Here is a 21,027-nt window from a genome sequence, read left to right as displayed (position 1 = left end):
GCAGGGGGTTGGACTCGATGGTCTTATAGGCCCCTTCCAACCCTACTATTCTATGATTCTAATGCACAAGACACTGTAAAACTTGGAAACATTTTTTCATAATAATGAAACCATGTCTAAAGCTGTTTCCATCCCTTAATTAAAATTGGTAAGGTTGCCGGGGGTCCGATAAAAATTGCCTAGAGGATGAATCCATACCACAGACCCCCGGTTAACCAGCTAGTTGACAGGCCTCCAGTTGACCTGCCATACTGGATATGATGTATGGGTTCACTCAGATATAGAGGCCCTGTATGCAATTCTGTAGAATCAAAGTCATGCAGTTAATGTGGACATCAACTGCAGTCAAAAGCTTCTGATATTGTCCTGGAGAGAGAAGGTATCCACTCTGGGCATTTATTAGGAGCAACTATGAACCTAATCATTCCTATATGGCATTGATCTTTGGGTGGTTTCCCTACTTAGTTGCAATTCCCCACCTCCACCACCATCAACTTCATCCTAAAAGTGTGAAATGCCTCTTCGCCTAAAATATGCTGTTTTTTTGTTTTTTGTTTTGGCCCCAGCCCTGTTGCCTTCAGCCCTGCCTACCACCAGAATCTACAGCTTCTCCAAAACGAAATGCAGCCCTGAGGCTGAAATTGGTTCTGCACCTCTGCTATACAGTTTGGAGGCCACATAGATGCCTGATTAATAACATGGCTTACATTCTCTAGAATCTTTTCAAGAATTTTTTCCATCTCTTCATTCTTTCTGTCATTGTCCAATTTGGAAACCACTTCTGATGTGGGAAACTGTCCAGAAAAAAAAAAAAAAGAACAAACCCAACACTGTTTTGATTAGCATATTCTTGCCAGCAGTACTTAGGAAAAAAATCCATCTTGAGGTCATGCGCAAGGATTAATCAGATTCATTCAGCCTGAATAATGAGAGTGTATCTTCACATCATAAATGGCTTCATAATGTGACATTCAGTGTAGAATACTGGAAGCAAATTTTCTGCAGCTTTACTTAATTTGCATACCATAGATATAATGTCCATGTTGTCTTTCCCAAGCAACCACACCTACAATTTTGTACATGTGAATAGTGAATCTTTTGCAAATCCACATCAAGCACCGTAAATTAATTTACAAGTCACACTTGTACCTTTACCTTGACATGAAAGAGGTTGTTGAGAAGGCAAAAAAACTGATCTTCTATTACTCCACGAAGTTTGTTCAGAAGAATGTACTGCCTCGCATCATAGGTTTTGCAGGTATCGATCCCCAGGAACATGGCCATGAGGGTCCGGATAGTAAAGAAGTTCTGCCACACGTTTATCTTTGTGAGCTCCATTGCCACAACCCTGCTCGATTGCAAGGACAAGTGAACATCTTCGTTAGGAAGCAATGACGTCAGATCATCCTATCAGTTTGCTTAGATAAGGCAAGGTAAGGATCATAAATCATCCCTTATTCCAGCATATTGATGCCAGGGGGAGATACTCCAGATTCAAAAGAGATAGTTCAGAGCAAACATGAAAACTACTACATGAGATCTCCCAGTGTACTCAACACTTATTTCAAGTAGTTCTCTCACATGAAAAGGCAATAACTCCAAGCTTACCACTGGAGCAAAACAAGGTCCTGCACATGACTGGAGAAGTGTTTATGAGTGCAACTTTCCTTCCTCCCCTCTGATCTTTTCAAGCTTGGGAGAATAGCTTCCTACCCCTCTCTGCTCCTTACATCTAATTAGACAGATTTAGCGAATACCTCTTTCTCTGCGATTAGCAGCTTGCTACCTGCCCCAATCTTCCTTGCTGTGAAACATCAACCCCCCCCCCCAACCAGAGGTAGTAAGCCGTATTTAATTCAGAGATATGGGGAACACTCCACTAGAACTGCATGGAAGGCAGATTAAAGCAAAAAGGCCGCACGAAATGCCTTTGGGAAAAATGCAGTTTTTCAGCTGCAGAGTGACAACGACATCATGTGACATGGACTGTAAGCCACAGTTGCACTGGTGTGAATCTCCAGTGTAGATGGGCCCTCTGTCTCCATTTAACTGAAAGGAGTAGTCTCCAGGCAGATACAGCATGTTTCTATTTTCTGGTTTTAAAACATCCAGAGATGTATGTCCTAATGTTGGAAAGAGAGAGAGAGGGAGAGAGAGAGAGTAGCCCATGCTTCAGGGAACTAAATAAACACACACAAAACCAAGACAGTAAAGCAAAAAGATCAGTGAAGTGTCTGGGTATTGCTGTAGGGGAAGGAAACTGCTGGTCCTCAACAGGCCTAGGGAAGAGGATGCTCCTACACTGTGGCATACTGGGGTAGCACTCAATCTCTAAGCTAGCAATGTCTAGAGGGCCATAGAATATGCTGTTTTCTGGGAACCAACCTCAGAGCCCACACTCCGAGGTCTCCCAGGAATCTGACCTCCCTATTCGTCCATGCTGCCTTCAAGGCAGCGTGAAGAAACCCCATCCTCCATGCTCGGAAGACGAGCGCACAGCAACTGAAAAGGGGCGTTCCAGGGGGGTGTTCCAGGGTGGGGAGAGCAGAGCTGTGCGTACGACACACTCCATGTGTCGTACAGCGGCTTCCTCTTCCAGCCTCCCCTGTCCCTGCTGCTAGACAGCCAAAAATGGCTGTCTAGTGAAAAATGCAAGGCAGGAGAGGCGTGGAGGGAACGATCCCCCCGTGCCTCTCCTGCCTTGCTTAGGATAGGCGGTCTTCAGAGGGGGCTGCCTATCTAGTTAGGATTGTGTCCTAAGGAAGTTAGTAATGTTTTAAAAGTTGACAAAACAATGCACAGAGAAGTGGAAGTTGTGTTGCTTGGCACTAGTGAGGTCTCAGGACTGTTCAGGTTTCTGTGATACTCGTGCAACTATATTCCACAAATTGCTGTCAGTCACACTGGATGGGCTAACATTTTCTCCAGCTGGGGAAATGTGCTGTCCTTGCAATTAATGATGTTACCAAAGTTTGTAATAAACTGCTTTGTAAATGAATTTTGCTGGCTCATAATACTCAGTTGATTTACAAGGCAAGTACTATTCCCTTACAAACTCTTAAAATGGTAAACTAGCATCCAGAAACACTCATTTGGAAATAGATTCTGTATATGTGCATTCAGCAGGCCAGGCCTGGATGCTCCTCATTTGCTGCTGGGTAGCCTGAGATATGTAGTCCAAATCTTTAGAAAAACAGTTTCCTAGGTGTCCCAGCAGCAATGGACACTCTGGTGAGCAATTGCCATTGGGCTCCCTGGCATGTATCACTCCAAATGTTTGTTGGCTCAACAGACTGAGCTGGGAAACATTGGGCTTTACATATCCCCAGTCTGTACAGCAGCAGCTGTGGGCTTGCAAGCCTTTAGCTGGGGGGCTCCCTGCCAACCCTGTAGTAGTCTAACTTAAGCAAGGGTTGAATCCAGTGGTGTCATTCCGCTTACAAATCTTCTTCCATCAATGCAACCTGGAGGAGGCTGATCCCCATTCACCCACCCTGCCCCCATGATGCACCTTCAAAATCTGCTCCAGAGGGCTGGGAAACCCTCTGGAGCAGATTTTCAGGTGGTATGAAGGGCAGCAGGATGGAGAAGAGAGGGACAAAGTCCTGTTGCACTAGTGTACTTGTGGAGGACTGTGCGGAGCGAGATCTCTAAGCCCCTCTCTACTTGCAGAGTGACACCATAAAGAATACAATGGTGTCAGGGTGGACACCGAGCCCATAGAATCCCAGAGTAGTTCTGATTCTGAGGAAGAGGAGTCGCTCCTGGCAGAGGAGCGCGCTCCTCTTTCCCAGGGCCAACAGCTGACGGAGATTCCTCCCACCAGCATTCCTAGCTTAGATAGCAGTCCTGGGAGTGACAGAGCGCAGGAAGCAGACTTGATGGATGCGCGACGCCGAGGCATAGAGCGGCACCAAATGGAGGGTGCGGAAAGGAGGCGTAGTGCTCGGTTGGCGCGCAAACAACGGCTGCGCCCAGAGGATCCAAGGGAAAAGGGGAGGGACTCTCCCTAGTCCTTAAGTTCAGGGGTCTGCCAGTGATTCCCTTTCAAACGGGGACCAACTGTTCCAACTTAGGGCGTAGGTACTGTGCTGCTCAGATCTAGTTGCAAACAGTAGAGTTGTTAAGTTGTAAAAGAAAATAAAGCTTTGAAAGGAATCCCTTTGTTTGTGTCTGGACTTGGCTACTGGATTAGACTGAGAGAGGCCTCCAAGGAGCCCTTGACAAATGGCATCTAAGCTTAGAATGAGAGCAAACTTAAATGAGTCAATTTAAGCCCAATCCAAATCAAACAATGAGCCCATTCTAAACTGAACTGCAAGGAGCTCCCCATCACTATCTGCAGCTGAAGTGCTACTAAAGAAAAGATGCCTGGATCTCCTGCAACAAATGGGTAACAAATGCACATTTATTGCATACACAAAAAGGTCACCTGAAGAATCCTTCAGTTACACCTGAAGAGGCCCAGGAGGAGGCTGATTTCCCACCCAACCACCTCATCGTGTGCACACTTTCCTTTCCATTTTGTGGACATTTTTCCTTCATATTTTCCTTCATTTGGAAATGGTCAATATAACCAATTGTGAGAGTCCCAGCTTGGAGTGACTCCAACAACCTTACAGAAGCCATTTTCTTTCAAAGTTCATAGATAAGTCTATTAAAAGATGTGTGCTTGATGCATATGCAATCTCTAGACTCAAATGTTTGGGTTGGGATTATGTAGCCAATGTAAGTAGCAACCACCTCTGTACCCCAATCTGGGAACTAGGATTTGAACCAGGGTTTGGTAAGAGCCTTCAGCCTTCCCAAAAGCAGGGCAAAGACTCTGAGGTGGTTGGAGGAGGTAGGAAATGTTCTGAGGCTTAAGAGGGAAGAGGGAAAAAGTAAAAGTTCTGTTTGTTAAGTCCTTTATTGGTCTAACAAGCAATTCTGATCAGTGGTTAATACTGGATATTATTTATTCAAGAATAAGACAATATTAATTATTCATCTTTTAAATAATTATATGTTTTATAAACACCTGACTCAGCCTCTTCTATTATGCTTCTAGAGTATAATTACTATCTGCCTGGCAGTTGAAGTTGTGGAAGAAAAAAAATCAAGCAGTTGATACCCACCAGAAAGGTACAGTCTGGAAAATATTATTCTTACAATTGTGATATGGAAGTTTTACTAACTGAGTCAGCACAGGAAATATTAAAAGGGCTGGACAGCAGTGAGCTTTCAACGTAGTTGGGAATATGCAACAAACAGAAGTTAAAAGCACTAACTTTTGGCCAGTAGCCTGCCCTAAGAAGGCAATTTCAGCCATTAGCTGGCTTTTTCCATATCCCATAAGACCTTCATACATTATGACATGGCTTATCTTGGAACGTTTAAAATCATTCAGTAAGCTTTCAAAGATGTCAGTCTCTTTCGTGCGACCTGGGAGGAAACAATCAAGCAGGTGAAATGTCTTTAAAAGAGCAAAATGAAGCAAAGTACAGCTAAAACAGATATTCATATTTGAATAAAGAATAGGGGTCTTTGGGGAAAGTTTTCAGCAAACACCCCCATCCCCAGCCGCCAACAACTCCTTTTTTGTGCTGAAACTGTTTTGCCAGAGAACATTCAGCTCAGTCCTAGGCCGTGTTTCCACGACAACAGAAGGGTGAAGCAAGCGAAGGAATATTGGAGTTTTCATGGAATTGGTGTAGCTCTGCATAAGGCTCCACGAAGGACTGCACCGCACCATTATTAAGTCCCTAACAGAAACATACTTCTGGGTGGGGTGGGGAGACTGGAAGTGAACTTTATCAGACTGGCAGGGGCTGCTCAACCAACAGGAGAGGCTCCCCACTCCAGGCTCTACTTCCTTTAATGGCAATCTGAATCTTGGGAACCTCATTGAACACAACAGGAGTTACTTCTGAGTAGACTTCCCAGACCAATGCCCCATTCTGCCCATTTTTTTTATTTTCCCTCTAAATAGCAGGCTACTGCATTAGCAGGCACCTCTGAATAAAGGCACTATCGTGCAATAATACAAATGCGTGATAGTGCATTTTGGGGAACAAGCCTCATTGACTACAACAGGAATCAGTAGGGGCCCTGAACTAACGCGCTATTGCGTGATAGTGCTATTTCACGATAGTGCAAATGCATGTTAGTGCTATTTCATGATAGATTGATAGCAAGACATAGAGGGTATGCATATTGATGGAAGACCTGTGCAATGGTGTTATAATGAGATAGCGCCTTAGCATGTAATATGAAAGCTTAGCATGTAATATGAATTATGAAGCCTGCAAAAGGGGACTGAAGGACACAAAGGAATATTAGCCACGGATCCTCCCCATGTGTAGTTCTGGGGAAGTGACCTGATATAAAACTTATTTTCAGGCTGTAGTGGGAGCACTTGCTGGCCCATGATAGCATGCTTATACACACCAGTGATCTAATGCTTATTTTCAATGTTTTTTAAAAAAGTTGGTCCCTCAGCATCCTGCTCCAAAACAGTGTTGAAACTTCCAGAAAGAGGGAAAGGGTTGGGTCAGTGAGGTCATGGACAGGTGAGCGACACCCCCATGTGGGCAGGGCTACACACCCCCATGGGCAGGACTATGATACCGATGCAAGTGCAGGTGATGGAACACACCCCAACAGGACCGTAACCAAGCTGAAGTAAAGAGGAAAAGTCAGTCTATAACCAGAAGAACCAGTTTTTCTGCAATAAACTCTGGACATCTGCTGGATGGCATCATGTAAACTGCGTGACCTCAACAAGCGGCCAGGCTGGAGTAAATCACTGGTGGAAACACACCCCTACTATCAAAAGCTGCCAAAGAGCATTATACAGGAAGGGCACAATCAAACCATAGTTTAAGTATTTTATGGGACTCTACAACATTGTTTCCCCGCACGCATGTTTCCTTGCTGCTTCTATCTTTTTTCCCCCCACAAAAATCTGTTAAGAAGGAAAAGACAGAATAGTTGCACAATGTCTTCTGACCAGTAGCTCTAGGAGCCATCTGTCTGAAAGCACTGTGTGATGATCTTTCTACTACCAAAATGAGAGGGGCTGTGGGAATTATTTAAGAAATGGTGCCTGCCAAATGCTCCTGAACTGGAGATGCTGGAGCTGCACTAGATATTTTATATGGAAAGCACTGATGTGCCACTGAACTGTGGCCTCTTCCTGAACTCTGCAGAAGTTCCCCTTTGAATACTACTAATTCCACTGCCAGCTGAATGCAGATGTGCATTTATTTGGCAACAACTGTGCAATTGCTTGGCTGAAATCCTATCCCTATTTAAATCAACAGAGCTTACTTTTGTGTAGACATCTATAGGATTGCGCTCTGAGTAACAGTTGAATACTAACAGGATCTGCATAGGTGGCACAATCTAAAATTGTGCCACCTATGCAGGTGGCACAAGTGCTCTATATTAGTTGGGACTACCTATCCTGCAGTACCCATCCATACTCCCAGTGCAGCTGTCGAGGAAACTACCATATGGACAAGTATGAGAGAAAGACAACAAACTAATAATAAATAACCCCCAGTAATATCTCTCACAAACCTATAGCACTCTCCCTTGCCCTAATAATTGACTGTCACAGGATACTTGGAATCAAGTCACCTACCTAGTAAAGGGTAATATTCAGATCTTTCCCTGGTCAAATATGCTTTGTAAATCATTCTAAAAAATGGGGGGGACGACAAGAAAAGGAAACCTGAGTTGAACATTACATTCTTCAAGTCAAATAGGCTATTCACAGATGTGTACAATAAGGTGAGCCAGGTGCCATGACTCCTTCTTTATATAGGCAATGATAGAGCAAGGGAAAATAGACTGCTCTAAGTGCCATTTGAGGATGCTCAAATATCCAGACAGAATAGAATTCTTCCCTGGGGAGAAAAACAACTGAATGAGTGTGGCTTGTTAGAACTGATGTTACTATTAGCTTTTCTCCAAATTCAGAGAAATGTAATTTTTAGGAAGCTGAGATACTTAAGCATATTTTCATAAGATCTGGAGGTGTAAAGACCTCAGGGGAAAATAGCTCCCACATTTAATGCTAGGAATAATAGGAGCATATCCCACAGTCACTAAAGCAAGGAAAGGGATTGTGTGAAGCAGGCGGAGAGAGGAGGGTAATAGGCTCTACAGATATTGTTAATATCAACATATTTGCCATCACTTCATTGTTATATTGAGCTGTATTTCCTCTCCTTATCCTCAGAAGAATTCTTAGGCTTGACAGCTCTGTCCATTAGTTGATGTGCTCTGCTTTCACAGTAGGCCATGGCAAAGGAGAGAAATCATGCCCACTCTGGCTGCCACTGGCTTAGCTGTTCTGTCTGTCACCGGTGGCTTGGGCGGCCTGCCTTTCACCAGACAGCTGAATGCTATGGGGAACCTGGAGGAAATGGAACTTCTATGAACAACTTTTACTCAAGTGAGCCACATAAGTACTGCTAGGATTCAGTGGACATTTGAAGGACAACTTGTGAGTGGAATACAGCTTAGCTTTTTGGAATTCTTGACGGAAACAGGCAGGAAGATGGCATTTGCCTTTTGCTTGGTATTAGTTAAAAAATGTTGTGGATTTTCCAGTCATGTCTAAAGACCACCATTGTCTGCCAAACCAATTGTCACAGAATTGAGGTGCTATGTTACAAGGAAAAAAAGATATATAATTTGCTTCATCATTAAAATGTATTGCTGTTCTATCTTATCCCTGGTGTCTAATTCAGAACCAGCTGGACTTGGGCTTAGGTTTGCTGTGACTGAGAGGAGAAACAATGAAAACTCACATAGTCATTGGAGCTACTGAAGCAGAGCAAGAAAGGGGTAAAGCGTTCAGTCTGTTCTTTTAGCAAGAATATGAGAAGCGCTACTCAATGGAATGGTTCTTTGCAGAACAAGAATCCGTTTTCCCCTTCTGCTGATAATTGGAAGCAATGAGCAGGAGATTTGAAGTCTACTGGGCACAGAGTTCCCTGCACCCATTCTGCATTCAAGAATGCCCCGCACCAGGGCTTCAGTTATCCAGAGGAGCACCCTTCCTGACAAATCCCTTTCCTTGCCCAGCTATGGGTGAAGGTAGCACTTACGTTTTCTCAGAGATACCAAGAAATTGATAGACTGTCCCAGGGTTCACAACACCTTTCATCTCTGTTAATGGGAGCTCTTCAAAGAAATAGTGTGGCAGCTTGGATTTGCCACAGGTGACAGCATCACAGGTCACTAACCCTGGATAATACATCATCATCCGGGCAGCAAGGTTCACTTTCCGGCCAATGACTGCGTCATGGGAAGAGAGAGAGAGAAGATTAATTGAAACCCATCCTCTCAATGACACACACTTTCTTCCTCCAATTGGTCACTAACATATGCAAAGAGGACCACATGTATGACTGGGCCACTCTGAGCACCTGCCCAGGGTGGCTTTTGGTAAGGGGCAACACTTTTGTTAGAGCAGTAGACAGAAAATGTCCTACAGCACGTGAACTTCTGCATGCAGGAACAGCAATGGGCAAAGTCCTGCCGCCCAACTCTCCTGGAGACTCCTAGAGAAGTGGGATTGTGATTCCCCAAGAACAGGAGAAGGGAATCTGGATTCTTTATTTCCCTCAGTTCGCAGCACTAGGGAAATGTAGTCCCAGCAAGGCATGGCAGAGGGTGCTCTATGGGAGGGAGCCTTGGTGAAGTCCAACAAGCCATGCAGAAGCAGGAATGGCAGGGGAATCCAAAAATGAGGTCTGGCTGATGTACTGGGTCATTCTCAGGGGCCTCTTCCCCATAGTTCTTTGGGTGAATTCCTCCAGTGATGTTCTGGATCTACCTGATGCAGCCACTACCCCAACTCTGCCAGGGAAGAGGTCAAAGGGGCAGAGCAGCAGCCTATGCCGGTGCCTCCCAACTTGCTCAGACAGGCACCATGATGGGAAGCCTTGGGGTGGTAGCACCCCCCAAAGCCTGGCTGACCCTGCCTGAACACCTCTGGCAGCCTCCTTTTCTACTCAGACTCTTTTGTCTCTCCAGTCCCTCTTCCCCGCTGACTGGGGGCATCTCTACACCAGCCTAAAATCCTGCATTTAAAATGGGGCTTTCTGCTTCCATTTTAAATGCAGGACCACAACGACTCCCTTTTTCACGTGCTTCCTTTTCCCCCACCCCCTTCCCCTCCTTCTCCGTATCTGAGTCTTCCACTATCTTTCATTGATCTCGCTCCTCTTGTTGCTGCTTTTCCTCTTTTCACAGAGGAAACTCAAGGGAACACAACGGGGTAATTTGATAGCTCATTATCTTGCAATCTATTTAAAAACGGGACAAAGGGCATTTAGTGCAGGAGATGCCTTGGAGGGTCATGGTGTTATGTAAACAGCCCGCAAATTTCCATGAAAGAGCAATCTCAATCCCAGGATAAAAGCTCAGGGTGAAGGAACCCTAGGGCTCCCTGCTCTTGCTTTATCTTCCTGTTCTCTCCCTGGCCTTTACTTGCTCTCCTACTGCCTTTCCCTTGACATTGCTGTCCTTCCTTCCTTCCTTCCCTCCCCCCTCTCCTTTGTTCTTTTCATCTCTGCCTCCTTGCCTTAGCCTTGCCTCTGCTTGTTTCCATCTCACTCATACTCTTCTCCTCTTGCCCCTGTCACTTCCTCCTCCTGTTTCTTGCCCTCTTCTCCTCTCTCACTCTAAAATAACGCCATAGCTCCTAGCTAGTAGCTTATCACATACTGTTGGCTTCCAGGTCAACCCATGGACACATGGTGCTCATGCATGATGTCAGCAGCAGGTGCCAGAGCTTGCAGCTTCTCTGGACCAGCACCAATGCTGCTGCTGCTCAGCGAGCTCCCTTTCTTTTTTAGATGGTGTTTGAAAGCATCAGAAAGCTTTTATGGTTGATTCTACAGTTTTTACTGTGTCCTGTTGGTTTTAAATATAAGCTACTTTCACAAATTAGTTTGAATAATTTCCCCAGTTGCTGGGGAACATGCAGCGGTGTAGTGGTGGCAGGTCACACCGAGGCTTCGCTCCGGCACTTTTTCTGAAGCCAGCCCCCAGCTGGGTCACAGTATGCTAGGGAAGGAGGAGGGAACAGAGGGAGTGGGGGCAGCTGCCTCTTGGCTGCCTCTCGTCTAGGCAGAGCTGGCCAGACTGAGGGGGCGAGTGACGAGAGGGAGGCTGAGGGAGCTTTGCAGCTTCCGCTCGCCTCCCCTTCTCCTCCTCAGCTCTTGGCTTCTCCGCCTGTCCCTGCTCTGTGTCTCTGCCTGTGCGCTGTCCTTGTCTTCTGCAACACCGGCCACCCGTCCAGGGCTGCTCCTGCTGCTGGCCACAGCAGCAGCAGGAGAGTGGGAGGCGGGTATGCTGCTGCCACCATTATTTACTTACAGGGCAGGGCAGGGCAGGGCAGGTGGCTGGTTTCTGCCAGTTTTGGGGATTCATCACACAATCCTATGCATATTTACTCAGAAGTCAGTCCTACTATGTTCAATTGTGAATTGGGCTTTCTCCCAGGTAAGTGTGCATAGGACTGCAGCCTTAGCTGCCTTTCCAAGATCTCTGTAAATTTAATTCCAAATAAAGACCCATTGGATTGCACTGTTAATTCTTGAACATTAATTTCTACAGTAAACGGAATTGCCAAATGCAACCTGCTCTGTCAGCTACCATTTTTGGTACAAGGTTGGCATGTACCTGGGCAAACAAACCCCAGTGGAGGGAAGGGAAACAGAAAAAAATCAGTTGCTGGGAGGGGAGAAAGAAGGTGTGTGTGTGTGTGTGTGTGTGTGTGTGTGAGTCCAGCTGGGTGTGTGGACGTTTCTGTTGCAGGATGGGAGAGATATAATGAAGGCACTTAGGGAAGGCTAATGGGTAATGTTGGGGCACTAAGGGAGTGCGCAAGGGGGCTGTGTAAATGAGAAGGGATCTGTCCATGAGGGCGAAGTTGAGAGGGTGAAGCTTCCATAGAGTATCATATTTTGAAAACCTAAAATGTTTGTGTTTGAGTGAGTGAGAGGGTGAGTGAAAAAGAGTAAAACCCCTGCATTTTTTCTCAGACATCCAATTGAAATACCCCTGCCTTACTCTCAGCTGCACTGTTTTTGGATCCCAGTTGAAGGCTGTGTATCTTACAAGGTTGTACAATCTTAGAAGGGGCGTGGCTGTGAGGGGGCGTGGCTGTGACTGTCGCGAAGGGACCCCGCACTTCTGAATTTGCCACTACACTACTGGGAACATGAGTGGGAGAATGCTATTACACTCATGTCCTGCTTGTGGGTTTCCTGTGGGCAGCTGGTTGGCTACTGTATGAACAGAATACTGGGCTAGATGGACCCATGGTCTGATGTAGCAGGGCTCTTCTTATGTTCTGGGTCCATGTCAGGGTGTAAGAGTCTTAGAAGCAACCCATCAAGACTGAGAACAGAGCCCACTGAGAGATGCAACATTAGCACAGGTAAGGAAGGCAAAGCCTCTAGCTGGAGCAGGCTGTGCTAGGAGTCTGCCAAAATGCAAGTGCTGATTGGGAAAACAATGCCTGCTAGGGCATGCAGCATTGAGGTGGGAGCTGATCTCTGTTGCACCGAGATGTCTAAAACTGGGCTTGGACATAGGGAAGATACAAGAGACCTGTGATACCTGTACCTGTGTATTCATGCCTCACACGATGACCAACTACTCCACAGAACACTGGGCCACTGGTGACCCCAACGGAGACAACCCTAGAACACACAGAAAGGAGAACTCCAGGTCAGTAGAGGCCAAAGGAGAGCTCCCAATCTTCCTATCGCCCTTGGAGTAACACTCAGTACAGACTTTCTATCCAGCAGCCTAAAGAACACAACTCTAAACAGGCTGTGTGCATTCATTCCATACAAGTCACAGACTTACAATCTAAGAAAGGCATGATGACACACAAAGAAAGGGGGGGGAAGGGAGAGGAAAACATTAAGTAGCCTTCCTGCAGGGCAGGTGGAATGACCCTGCTTCCCCTGTCATCTCAGTGTGTGTGTGTGTGTGGGGGGTCAACTGGAACAAGGCCCTGCCCTTTCTGTGCTTTATGCTCCCTCGCTCCATCTCCTTTCCCACAGGGCCACTGACGTCAGCCCTGTGAGAACAGGGACAGTCCAGCTGGAGCAGGCCCTGATGCTCCCTATGTCTGCTACTGTCTCATTCAATTCAGCATTCTGTGGGTCCCAGTTTTCTTTCTTTCTTAGAAAGTTTTTAGGTGTTAGAGCTATGAAGATACGTTTGACAGCATGTGGACAATGCCTGATGAAATCTCTGAAGCCAGAGGGGCTTGTCAGTATTTCCAGTACTACAGAGCTCCTAGCCTAGTGCCCCTTTCCACGACTACCAAAGCAGGATTGAATTGTGCAACCTGAGGAAATCTGTGCAAATTTGCTTAATTTACATAACTATAAAAGAGAATGTCAGTGTTTTCTATTTGTTTTTGCTCCAAATTTGAGTTATCTTGGTGTAGAATTATATTATATTTAGTACAGTGTATACACCGTCCTGATTTTGCACAAATCTTTTCAGGCAGAGAGGGCAAAATGCTGGTATCATGATTGTATTTGTACAACCTTAAATAAAAGGCTGTTCTGAGGTGCCCATCTTCTCACTACACTCCAAAAAGGCTATACAAACATGGCTGAATGTTGATAGAGAGCTAGGTTAAAACTCTAGCTAAGCCATATTATTAATTCAATCATAATTGAATGCAATAATGACTCCTTACATATCTCCGTAAGTAAAGGAGCTAGAGGCTTACATTTTAAAACGAAAGCTGAAGATTCAGGGAGGGGCTGGAATATCCCTGAAAGGGACAGGCCCCCTGGGGCTACAGCTCAGCTGGGCTTCCTTGGGAAGCACCTCTTAAGTGCTGTCATCCATCCTACCTATACAAGTGGCATTATGGAATGCTCCCTGTTTAGGATTGTAGCCACTCCATTCTACCCCCCCCCCATTTTCTGCTCCCCACAAACAGTCAGTCAGCATCCCATGGCCACTGAGCATGTACAGCCCTCATTGAGCTGTTGGGGTGGGGGTGCCCCCCAGTTAAATTTTTTTCTTCCTAAATATTTTCTATACTTCTGCAAACCTCAGAAGGGTCCCTTCTGCAGGGTTCCTCCAGATAAGCCTGCTTGTACCTCCCTTTTGTGCCTGGGTGATGCAATTTTGGCTACATTGCTCACAGCCTGAACCCACTGAAGGAGTCGCAGGTAGGGAACCAAAACCTATTTAGCTATGCAAACAGTGCAATATATCTTCCATACAGAGAGAATGAGCAAGATACTTTGGTCATTAAAACATTTTGGCTACATTTATGGACTGCCCAGAGAGCTTCGGCTATGGGGCGGTATAGAAATATAATAAATGGAATCATAGAATCATAGAATAGTACGGTTGGAAGGGGCCTACAAGGCCATCGAGTCCAACCCCCTGCTCAATGCAGGAATCCAAGTCAGAGCATCCCTGACAGATGGCTGTCCAGCCTCGTCTTGAACGCCTCCAGTGTGGGAGAGCCCACCACCTCCCCAGGTAATTGGTTCCATTGCCGTATTGCTCTAACGGTCAGGAAGTTTTTCCTGATGTTCAGCCAGAATCTGGCTTCCTGTAACTTGAGCCCATTATTCCGTGTCCTGCACTCTGGGATGATCGAGAAGAGATCCTGGCCTTCTTCTCTGTGACAACCTTTCAAGTACTTGAAGAGTGCTATCATATCTCCCCTCAGTCTTCTCTTCTCAAGGCTAAACATGCCCAGTTCTTTCAGTCTCTCTTCATAGGGCTTTGTTTCCAGTCCCCTGATCATCTTTCTTGCCCTCTGAACCCTCTCCAGTTTGTCTGCATTCTTCTTAAAGTGTGGTGCCCAGAACTGGACACAGTACTCTAGATGAGGCCTAACCAGTGCTGAGTAGAGGGGAACTAGGACTTCCCGGGATTTGGAAGCTTTGCTTCTATTAATGCAGCCCAAAATGGAATTTGCCTTTTTTGCAGCCACATCACATTGTTGGCTCATATTCAGCTTGTGATCGACAACAATTCCAAGATCCTTCTCGCTTGTAATGTTGTTGAGCCACGTATCCCCCATCTTGTAAGTGTGCATTTGGTTTCTTTTTCCTAGGTGCAGAAGTTGGCATTGATCCCTATTAAATGTCATTCTGTTGTTTTCTGCCCAGCGCTCCAGTCTATCCAGGTCACTTTGAATTTTGTTTCTGTCTTCCAAAGTATTAGCTATCCTGCCCAATTTTGTGTCATCTGCAAATCTGATCAGCATTCCCTGCACCTCCTCCTCCAAGTCATTCATAAAAATGTTGAAGAGCACTGGGCCCAGGACTGAGCCCTGCGGTACCCCACTCGTTACCTCTCCCCAGTTGGAGAAGATCCCATTGATAAGCACTCTTTGAGTCTGATTCTGTAGCCAACTGTGGATCCACCGGATCGTTCTTTCATCTAACCCACTTTAAGCTAGTTTGCTCATCAGGAAATCATGGGGCACTTTGTCGAAAGCTTTGCTGAAGTTGAGGTATATGATGTCTACAGCATTCCCACAGTCTACAAGGGAGGTTACTTGATCAAAAAATGAGATCAGATTTGTCTGGCAGGACTTGTTTTTGACAAATTCATGTTGGCTTTGAATAATCATGGCATTGTTTTCAAGGTGCTTCCAGATGGATTGCTTTATCATCTGCTCCAGAGTTTTCCGAGGGATTGATGTCAGACTGACTGGTCTGTAGCTCCCAGGTTCCTCCTTTTTACTCTTTTTGAAGATAGGGACAACATTAGCCCTCCTCCAGTCATCTGGCACTTCACCCGTCCTCCATGATTTCTCAAAGAGAATAGACAGTGGTTCTGAGAGTTCTTCTGCCAGTTCCTTTATTACTCTAGGGTGAAGATTTGGAGATTTGAACTCATTCAAAGTAATTAGGTGTTCCTTGACCATATGCCTATCGATCTCAAGCTGCAATCCTGCCCCTTCAGCCTGTACTTCGCCTTTGCCAGGGGGTCATAGACTCTCTTTGGGAAGAAGACTGAGCCAAAGTAGGAATTGAGCACCTCTGCCTTTTCTTTGTCATCTGTTATTGTTTTGCCATCCTTATTTAATAGCTGAACAACCATTTCCTTTCTCTGCCTTTTACTATGCACGTAGCTGAAGAAAGCCCTTTTGTTGCTTTTAGCATCCCTCACTAACCTCAGCTCGTTCTCAGCTTTAGCCTTCCTGATGCCATCTCTGCAATTCTGTGCTACCTGCCTGTACTCTTCCTTTGTTGCTTGGCCTCCTTTCCACTTCCTATATGTGTCCTTTTTTGTTTTCAGGTCATCCCTAAGCTTTTTGTGAAGCCACATTGGCTTCTTCTGTTGTCTACCACCTTTTCTTCTTGTTGGAATTGTTTTGTGATTGTGCCTTGAGAATTTCCTTTTTTAAAAGCTCCCACCCACCTTGGACTCCTTTTCTCGTTAGCATCGCTTGCCATGGAACCTTACTGATCATCGTTCTGAGTTTATTAAAATCAGCTTTCCTAAAATCCAGGGTACGTGTTTGACTACACTTGGCTTTTGCTTCCCTTAGAACCAAGAACTCAAGTACAACATGGTCGCTTTCCCCCAGAGTTCCTGTAACTGCTACTTTATCCACTAAGTCATCTCTGTTGGTTAGGATCAAGTCAAGGATAGCTGATCCTCTAGTTCCTTCCTCTACTTTCTGTAGGAGGAAGTTATCCGCCACACAAGTCAGGAATTTCCTGGAGGGGCCATGTTTTGCAGAATTTGTCTCCCAACAAATATCGGGGAAATTGAAGTCCCCCATTACTACTACATCATGCTTCCTTAAAACATTGGCTATTTGCTTTTCAAAAGTTTCATCCTTCTGTTCTCCTTGGTTGGGTGGCCAGTAGTAGACTCCAACCACCAGGTTCCTTTTATTCTTTGCTCCATTTATTTTGATCCAGATGCTCTCGATGGGGCTACCAAGCTCATCCTCCTGTATTTCTGTGCAGAGATATGTATTTTTCACATACAGTGCAACCCCCCTCCCTTTCTGTTCCTCCACAAACAGATTCTTCACAGCAGTAAAAATCACTGCACAGCACTAGGGATGCACGAAAGTCACTTACCTGGTCTCGCAGCTTGCTTCACGGTGGGAGGGAGGCGCTTCGCTGCTCCCCGCGAAGTTCAGGCCGGGGGGGGAGGCTTCCCTCCTCGCCCGGCCGAAATTCAGGCCGGGGGGGAGGCTTCCCGCCTCGCCCGGCCGAAATTCAGGCCGGGGAGAAGCGCCCCGTCTCCCCGGCCGCGAACTTCAAAAGAAAACAAAAAACAAAAATGCCCCTGTGATAGGCTATGTAACGATTAACGTAGCCCATCACGGCTAGATCTGCAAAGTCAGCCGTGATAGGCTACGTTAATCGTCATGTAGCCTATCACGGATGACTTTGGAAAAAAAAAAAGCGCATACGCAAATGGTGGCCCCCATAGGGAGCCGCCATTCGCGTTCCTTATTTGGTCCCTGTAGTCTACGTAAAGATTTACGTAGACTACGACGAAAATAAGGGCAACGCTATTTGCGTTGTCCTTATTTTCGCCATAGTCTACGTAAATCTTTACGTAGACTACAGGGACCAAATAAGGAACGCGAATGGCGGCTCCTTGTGGGGGCTGCCATTAGCTGTACGCGCTTTTTTTTTTTTTTTAAGTCACCCGTGATAGGCTATGTGATGATTAACGTAGCCTATCACGGCTGACTTTGCAAATCTAGCCGTGATAGGCTACGTTAATCGTTACGTAGCCTATCACAGGGGCGTTTGTTTTTTTTACTTTTCTTGTAATGGTGGCGGCGGCAGCCGGTCGAAAGACCGGCTGCTGCCCCCGCCCCTGACGAAGACCTGCCGAACCGCTGCCGGGACCTGCCACCGGGAGGGACATTCGTGAAAGGTAAGTCCCATCCCTGGGGGGGGGGGGCGGGGGGGCGGAGAATTTCTCCCCAAACAACCTTCGGAGGACCGAATGCGTTGGCACTTGGCCCCCCGAAGTTTCGGGGAGAAATTCTCCCCCATCCCTACACAGCACAATACTTCGGGTGGGGGTTGGAGTGAACATCATCTGACTGGCACGGGCTGCTCAACCAGTGAGAGAGGCTTCCCCCCTCTCCCCGCTTTCTCCTTTCCCCTGAAACTCCAGATGCACCTGCCTTTCAGGAGCAAGCCTCATTGAGCACAATGGAAGTTACTCCCAAGTAGACACACATGTACTTGTGCTGGGAGAGGAGGTGGGGGAGAACACAAAGATGGAAACCAGCCCCCGTTTAACCTGCAGGACCTCATTGACCACAGTGGGAGTTACTTCTGAGGAGACACTAATGGGTTTGTTGTGGCAAAGAGATGGAAACCAGCCCCCATGTCAATGCACAGGATCTCTATAAGGAAGGAAGCTGTGAAGTAGTTACTTCCTAAGGCAATGACTCAGAGCCTTGAGATCAAGCTTAATCGCGCTTAAGGAATTGGGCTTTACAACGTGCCATGTCAGTTGAGGGGCTTCTCTGTTATTTCTGTGGGCATTCAGAGGGCAAGCCTCATTCAGCACAATGGGAGGAAACACCCCTTGACTGGGGTCACGGTGAAAGGCACACCCGGGGCAGGGCTAGCATACCCGAGCTCAATGCGGGGATTGGGGCATACAACAACTATACCAGGGAGAACCCGACTTAAGGAAAAGAAAAGGACTTTAAGCAGTCTCAGGAAATCCAGTTTTTCCCTGATAAGCTCCGGGATGGCTGCTGGAGGGCCACAATGTCATGTATCCCTAACAACCTCCAAACAGAGCTGGCTCAGAGTAAATCTCTGGTGGAAACACCCCCCTTAGTCCCCCCCCCCGACTTCAAATACTTCTGTGGAAAGCAGATACTTCCCTTCCCATTACAGTCCAAGCTGAGCCTCTCCAGCTTGCTTCCCTTCTTCTACCATAGCCAGTCTGCACAGAGAGGGACAGGAGAATGGGAGATGGGCGCCACCTGCTGCCTGCTGGCAGGTCAAATCTGGGGCAGGCCCTGATTGCCCCAGTGCCTTTCTTTGCCACTTGTTCCCATGGCCCAGCTGCTGTGATTCATCATGATGCTGTGCAGACGTGGGTGCAAGCGGCTGTGAGAAGCAGCCATTGCATGGGAAACGTGACACTCCCTGGTGTGGCAAGCCAGCAGGCGAGCAGCACACATGACACTGCCAGATTCATTTCCCACTGGCATGCCACGCCTAGTCACTTACTTTACTTTCATGAGCGATGAAGAACAGAACGTGTGGATTTTATGGGCGCTGTCAAGAGCATTCGTGCTTTCGTCGGCTTGTTTATCTCCAGGGAGGCCAAAGATGCAAAGTAAAGTGCAGCCCTGGGGAGGGGAGAAATAGAGCAGCAGAAAGGTTTGTTTCAAAGAGCAAGTAAGCACCACTCACAAAAGTTATTTATTTATTTTCTTGCTTACTTACTTACTTAAAGTATTTTTGTATACTGCTTTTCAGACCAAGGGCATCTCTACGCCAGCCAAAAATCCTGCATTTGAAACGGGGCTTTCTGCTTCCGTTTTAAATGCAGGATCACAACTCCCTTTTTCACTTGCCTCCTTTCCCCCCAGCCCTTTCCCCCTCCTTCTCCCCGTATCTGAGTCTTCCATTATCTTTCATTGATCTCGCTCCTCTTCTTGCCGCTTTTCCTCTTTTCATGGAGGGAACTCAAGCGGAACACAACGTGGTAATTTGAAAGCTCATTATCTGCGATCTATTTAAAAATGGAACAAAAGGCATTTAATGCAGGAGATGCTTGGATGATCACGGCAACATGTAAAGAGCCCGCAAACTTCTATGAAGGAGCAATCTCAATCGCAGGATAAAAGCTCCATGTGAAGAAAGCCCAAGACCTTCCAAAGCAGTTTTCATAAAATTACAAAATAATCAGTCAATCAAAACACAATAAATGAAACAAAGCTGAACAGTAGAGAAACTAAAAGCCAGGAAAACCATGCAATAAAATGGAACAATACTATATTCACAAGCCAATTCCATACTGATGAATCCCATATTCTGATAAAGAGGATTTATTATAAAGAGGATATCTTAAATCTGACTGACCACTGCTATCCCCATTAATTTCTTTTGCTGTCCTTTGTAAATAGCCCATAAGTTTCTTCAGCAGTGCCCCCATGCCAAACTACAAATTCCCCCAACATAGTTTGGGAGTTCAGTGGGGAGAAGTACTGGAGAAGTACACACAGATTTTGTGTATGCAAACTTTTGGATGAAATTTAATTACAGTTTTTTGATTCCCACACAGATTCTTGATTCCATTGCTCTAATGCACAATGAGAAGCATGTGAAGCTGATGCCAGGGAAAAGGAGATCTGAATGATGTGACACAGAAAGTCTTCTCTTGTGCCATCTATGAATCTTCAAATTAGCCTGTCATTCCCAAGTTAACCTTCTCGTTATTCTGGACCCCTCTCCTCCTCTAAGACATTATCCTTTTTTATGGTAAACTTCATGTCTTTTTTTCATTTTTAACATTGTCTTCTAAATTATGCTGCCCAGATGTACCTATAGGGAGGTAAAAAAAAAAAAGTGTTGCCCTGTGCAGGATGAGGGAGACATCACCACCAGGAAAGAATGCTAGACTGTTAGCAACTGCAGGAAGTGGGGAGGGGACTGTGGAGAACAGGGGCATCTCTAGAGTCTTTCACCAACGCATCTCGCATCCCTGGAAGTCTATTCTGAAATTTTCCTCATCCAGATTTCTCCCCACAATTTGGAGTTTCAAATTAACTGGTTAGTGGAACCGATGTACTAGAATTCTCCATAGTTCTGTTTTATTTGGGGGAAAGTGACCATGAGTTCTTGGTTCTAAAGGAAGCAAAAGCCGAGTGTAGCCAAACACATACCCTGGATTTTAGGAAAGCTGATTTTAATAAACTCAGAACAATGATAAGTAAAGTCCTATGGCAAGCGACTCTAATGAGAAAAGGTGTCCAAGATGGGTGGGTGTTTAAAAAAAAAGGAAATT

General features: G+C 46.0%; 1 protein-coding gene across 1 annotated transcript in view; it reads right to left on the bottom strand.

Moving 5' to 3' along the window:
• ADCY10 (adenylate cyclase 10) overlaps window positions 1–21,027 on the bottom strand; it is a 170,279-nt gene that overhangs the window by 118,329 nt on the left and 30,923 nt on the right. The window contains exons 9-15 of the mRNA XM_084851606.1: window positions 19,245–19,366; window positions 12,634–12,710; window positions 9,102–9,291; window positions 7,628–7,683; window positions 5,271–5,424; window positions 1,156–1,348; window positions 708–794 (exon numbers count right to left, since the gene is read on the bottom strand). Of these exons, the coding sequence (XP_084707732.1) occupies window positions 708–794; window positions 1,156–1,348; window positions 5,271–5,424; window positions 7,628–7,683; window positions 9,102–9,291; window positions 12,634–12,710; window positions 19,245–19,366 (879 nt within the window). The remainder of the gene's footprint in view (window positions 1–707; window positions 795–1,155; window positions 1,349–5,270; window positions 5,425–7,627; window positions 7,684–9,101; window positions 9,292–12,633; window positions 12,711–19,244; window positions 19,367–21,027) is intronic.

Source organism: Heloderma suspectum, chromosome 4 (assembly GCF_057233095.1).
Source record: "Heloderma suspectum isolate Gila_16-S chromosome 4, 16-S_ref, whole genome shotgun sequence".
Classification (NCBI taxonomy): domain Eukaryota; kingdom Metazoa; phylum Chordata; class Lepidosauria; order Squamata; family Helodermatidae; genus Heloderma; species Heloderma suspectum.
This window is presented reverse-complemented; position numbering and strand designations above follow the sequence as displayed.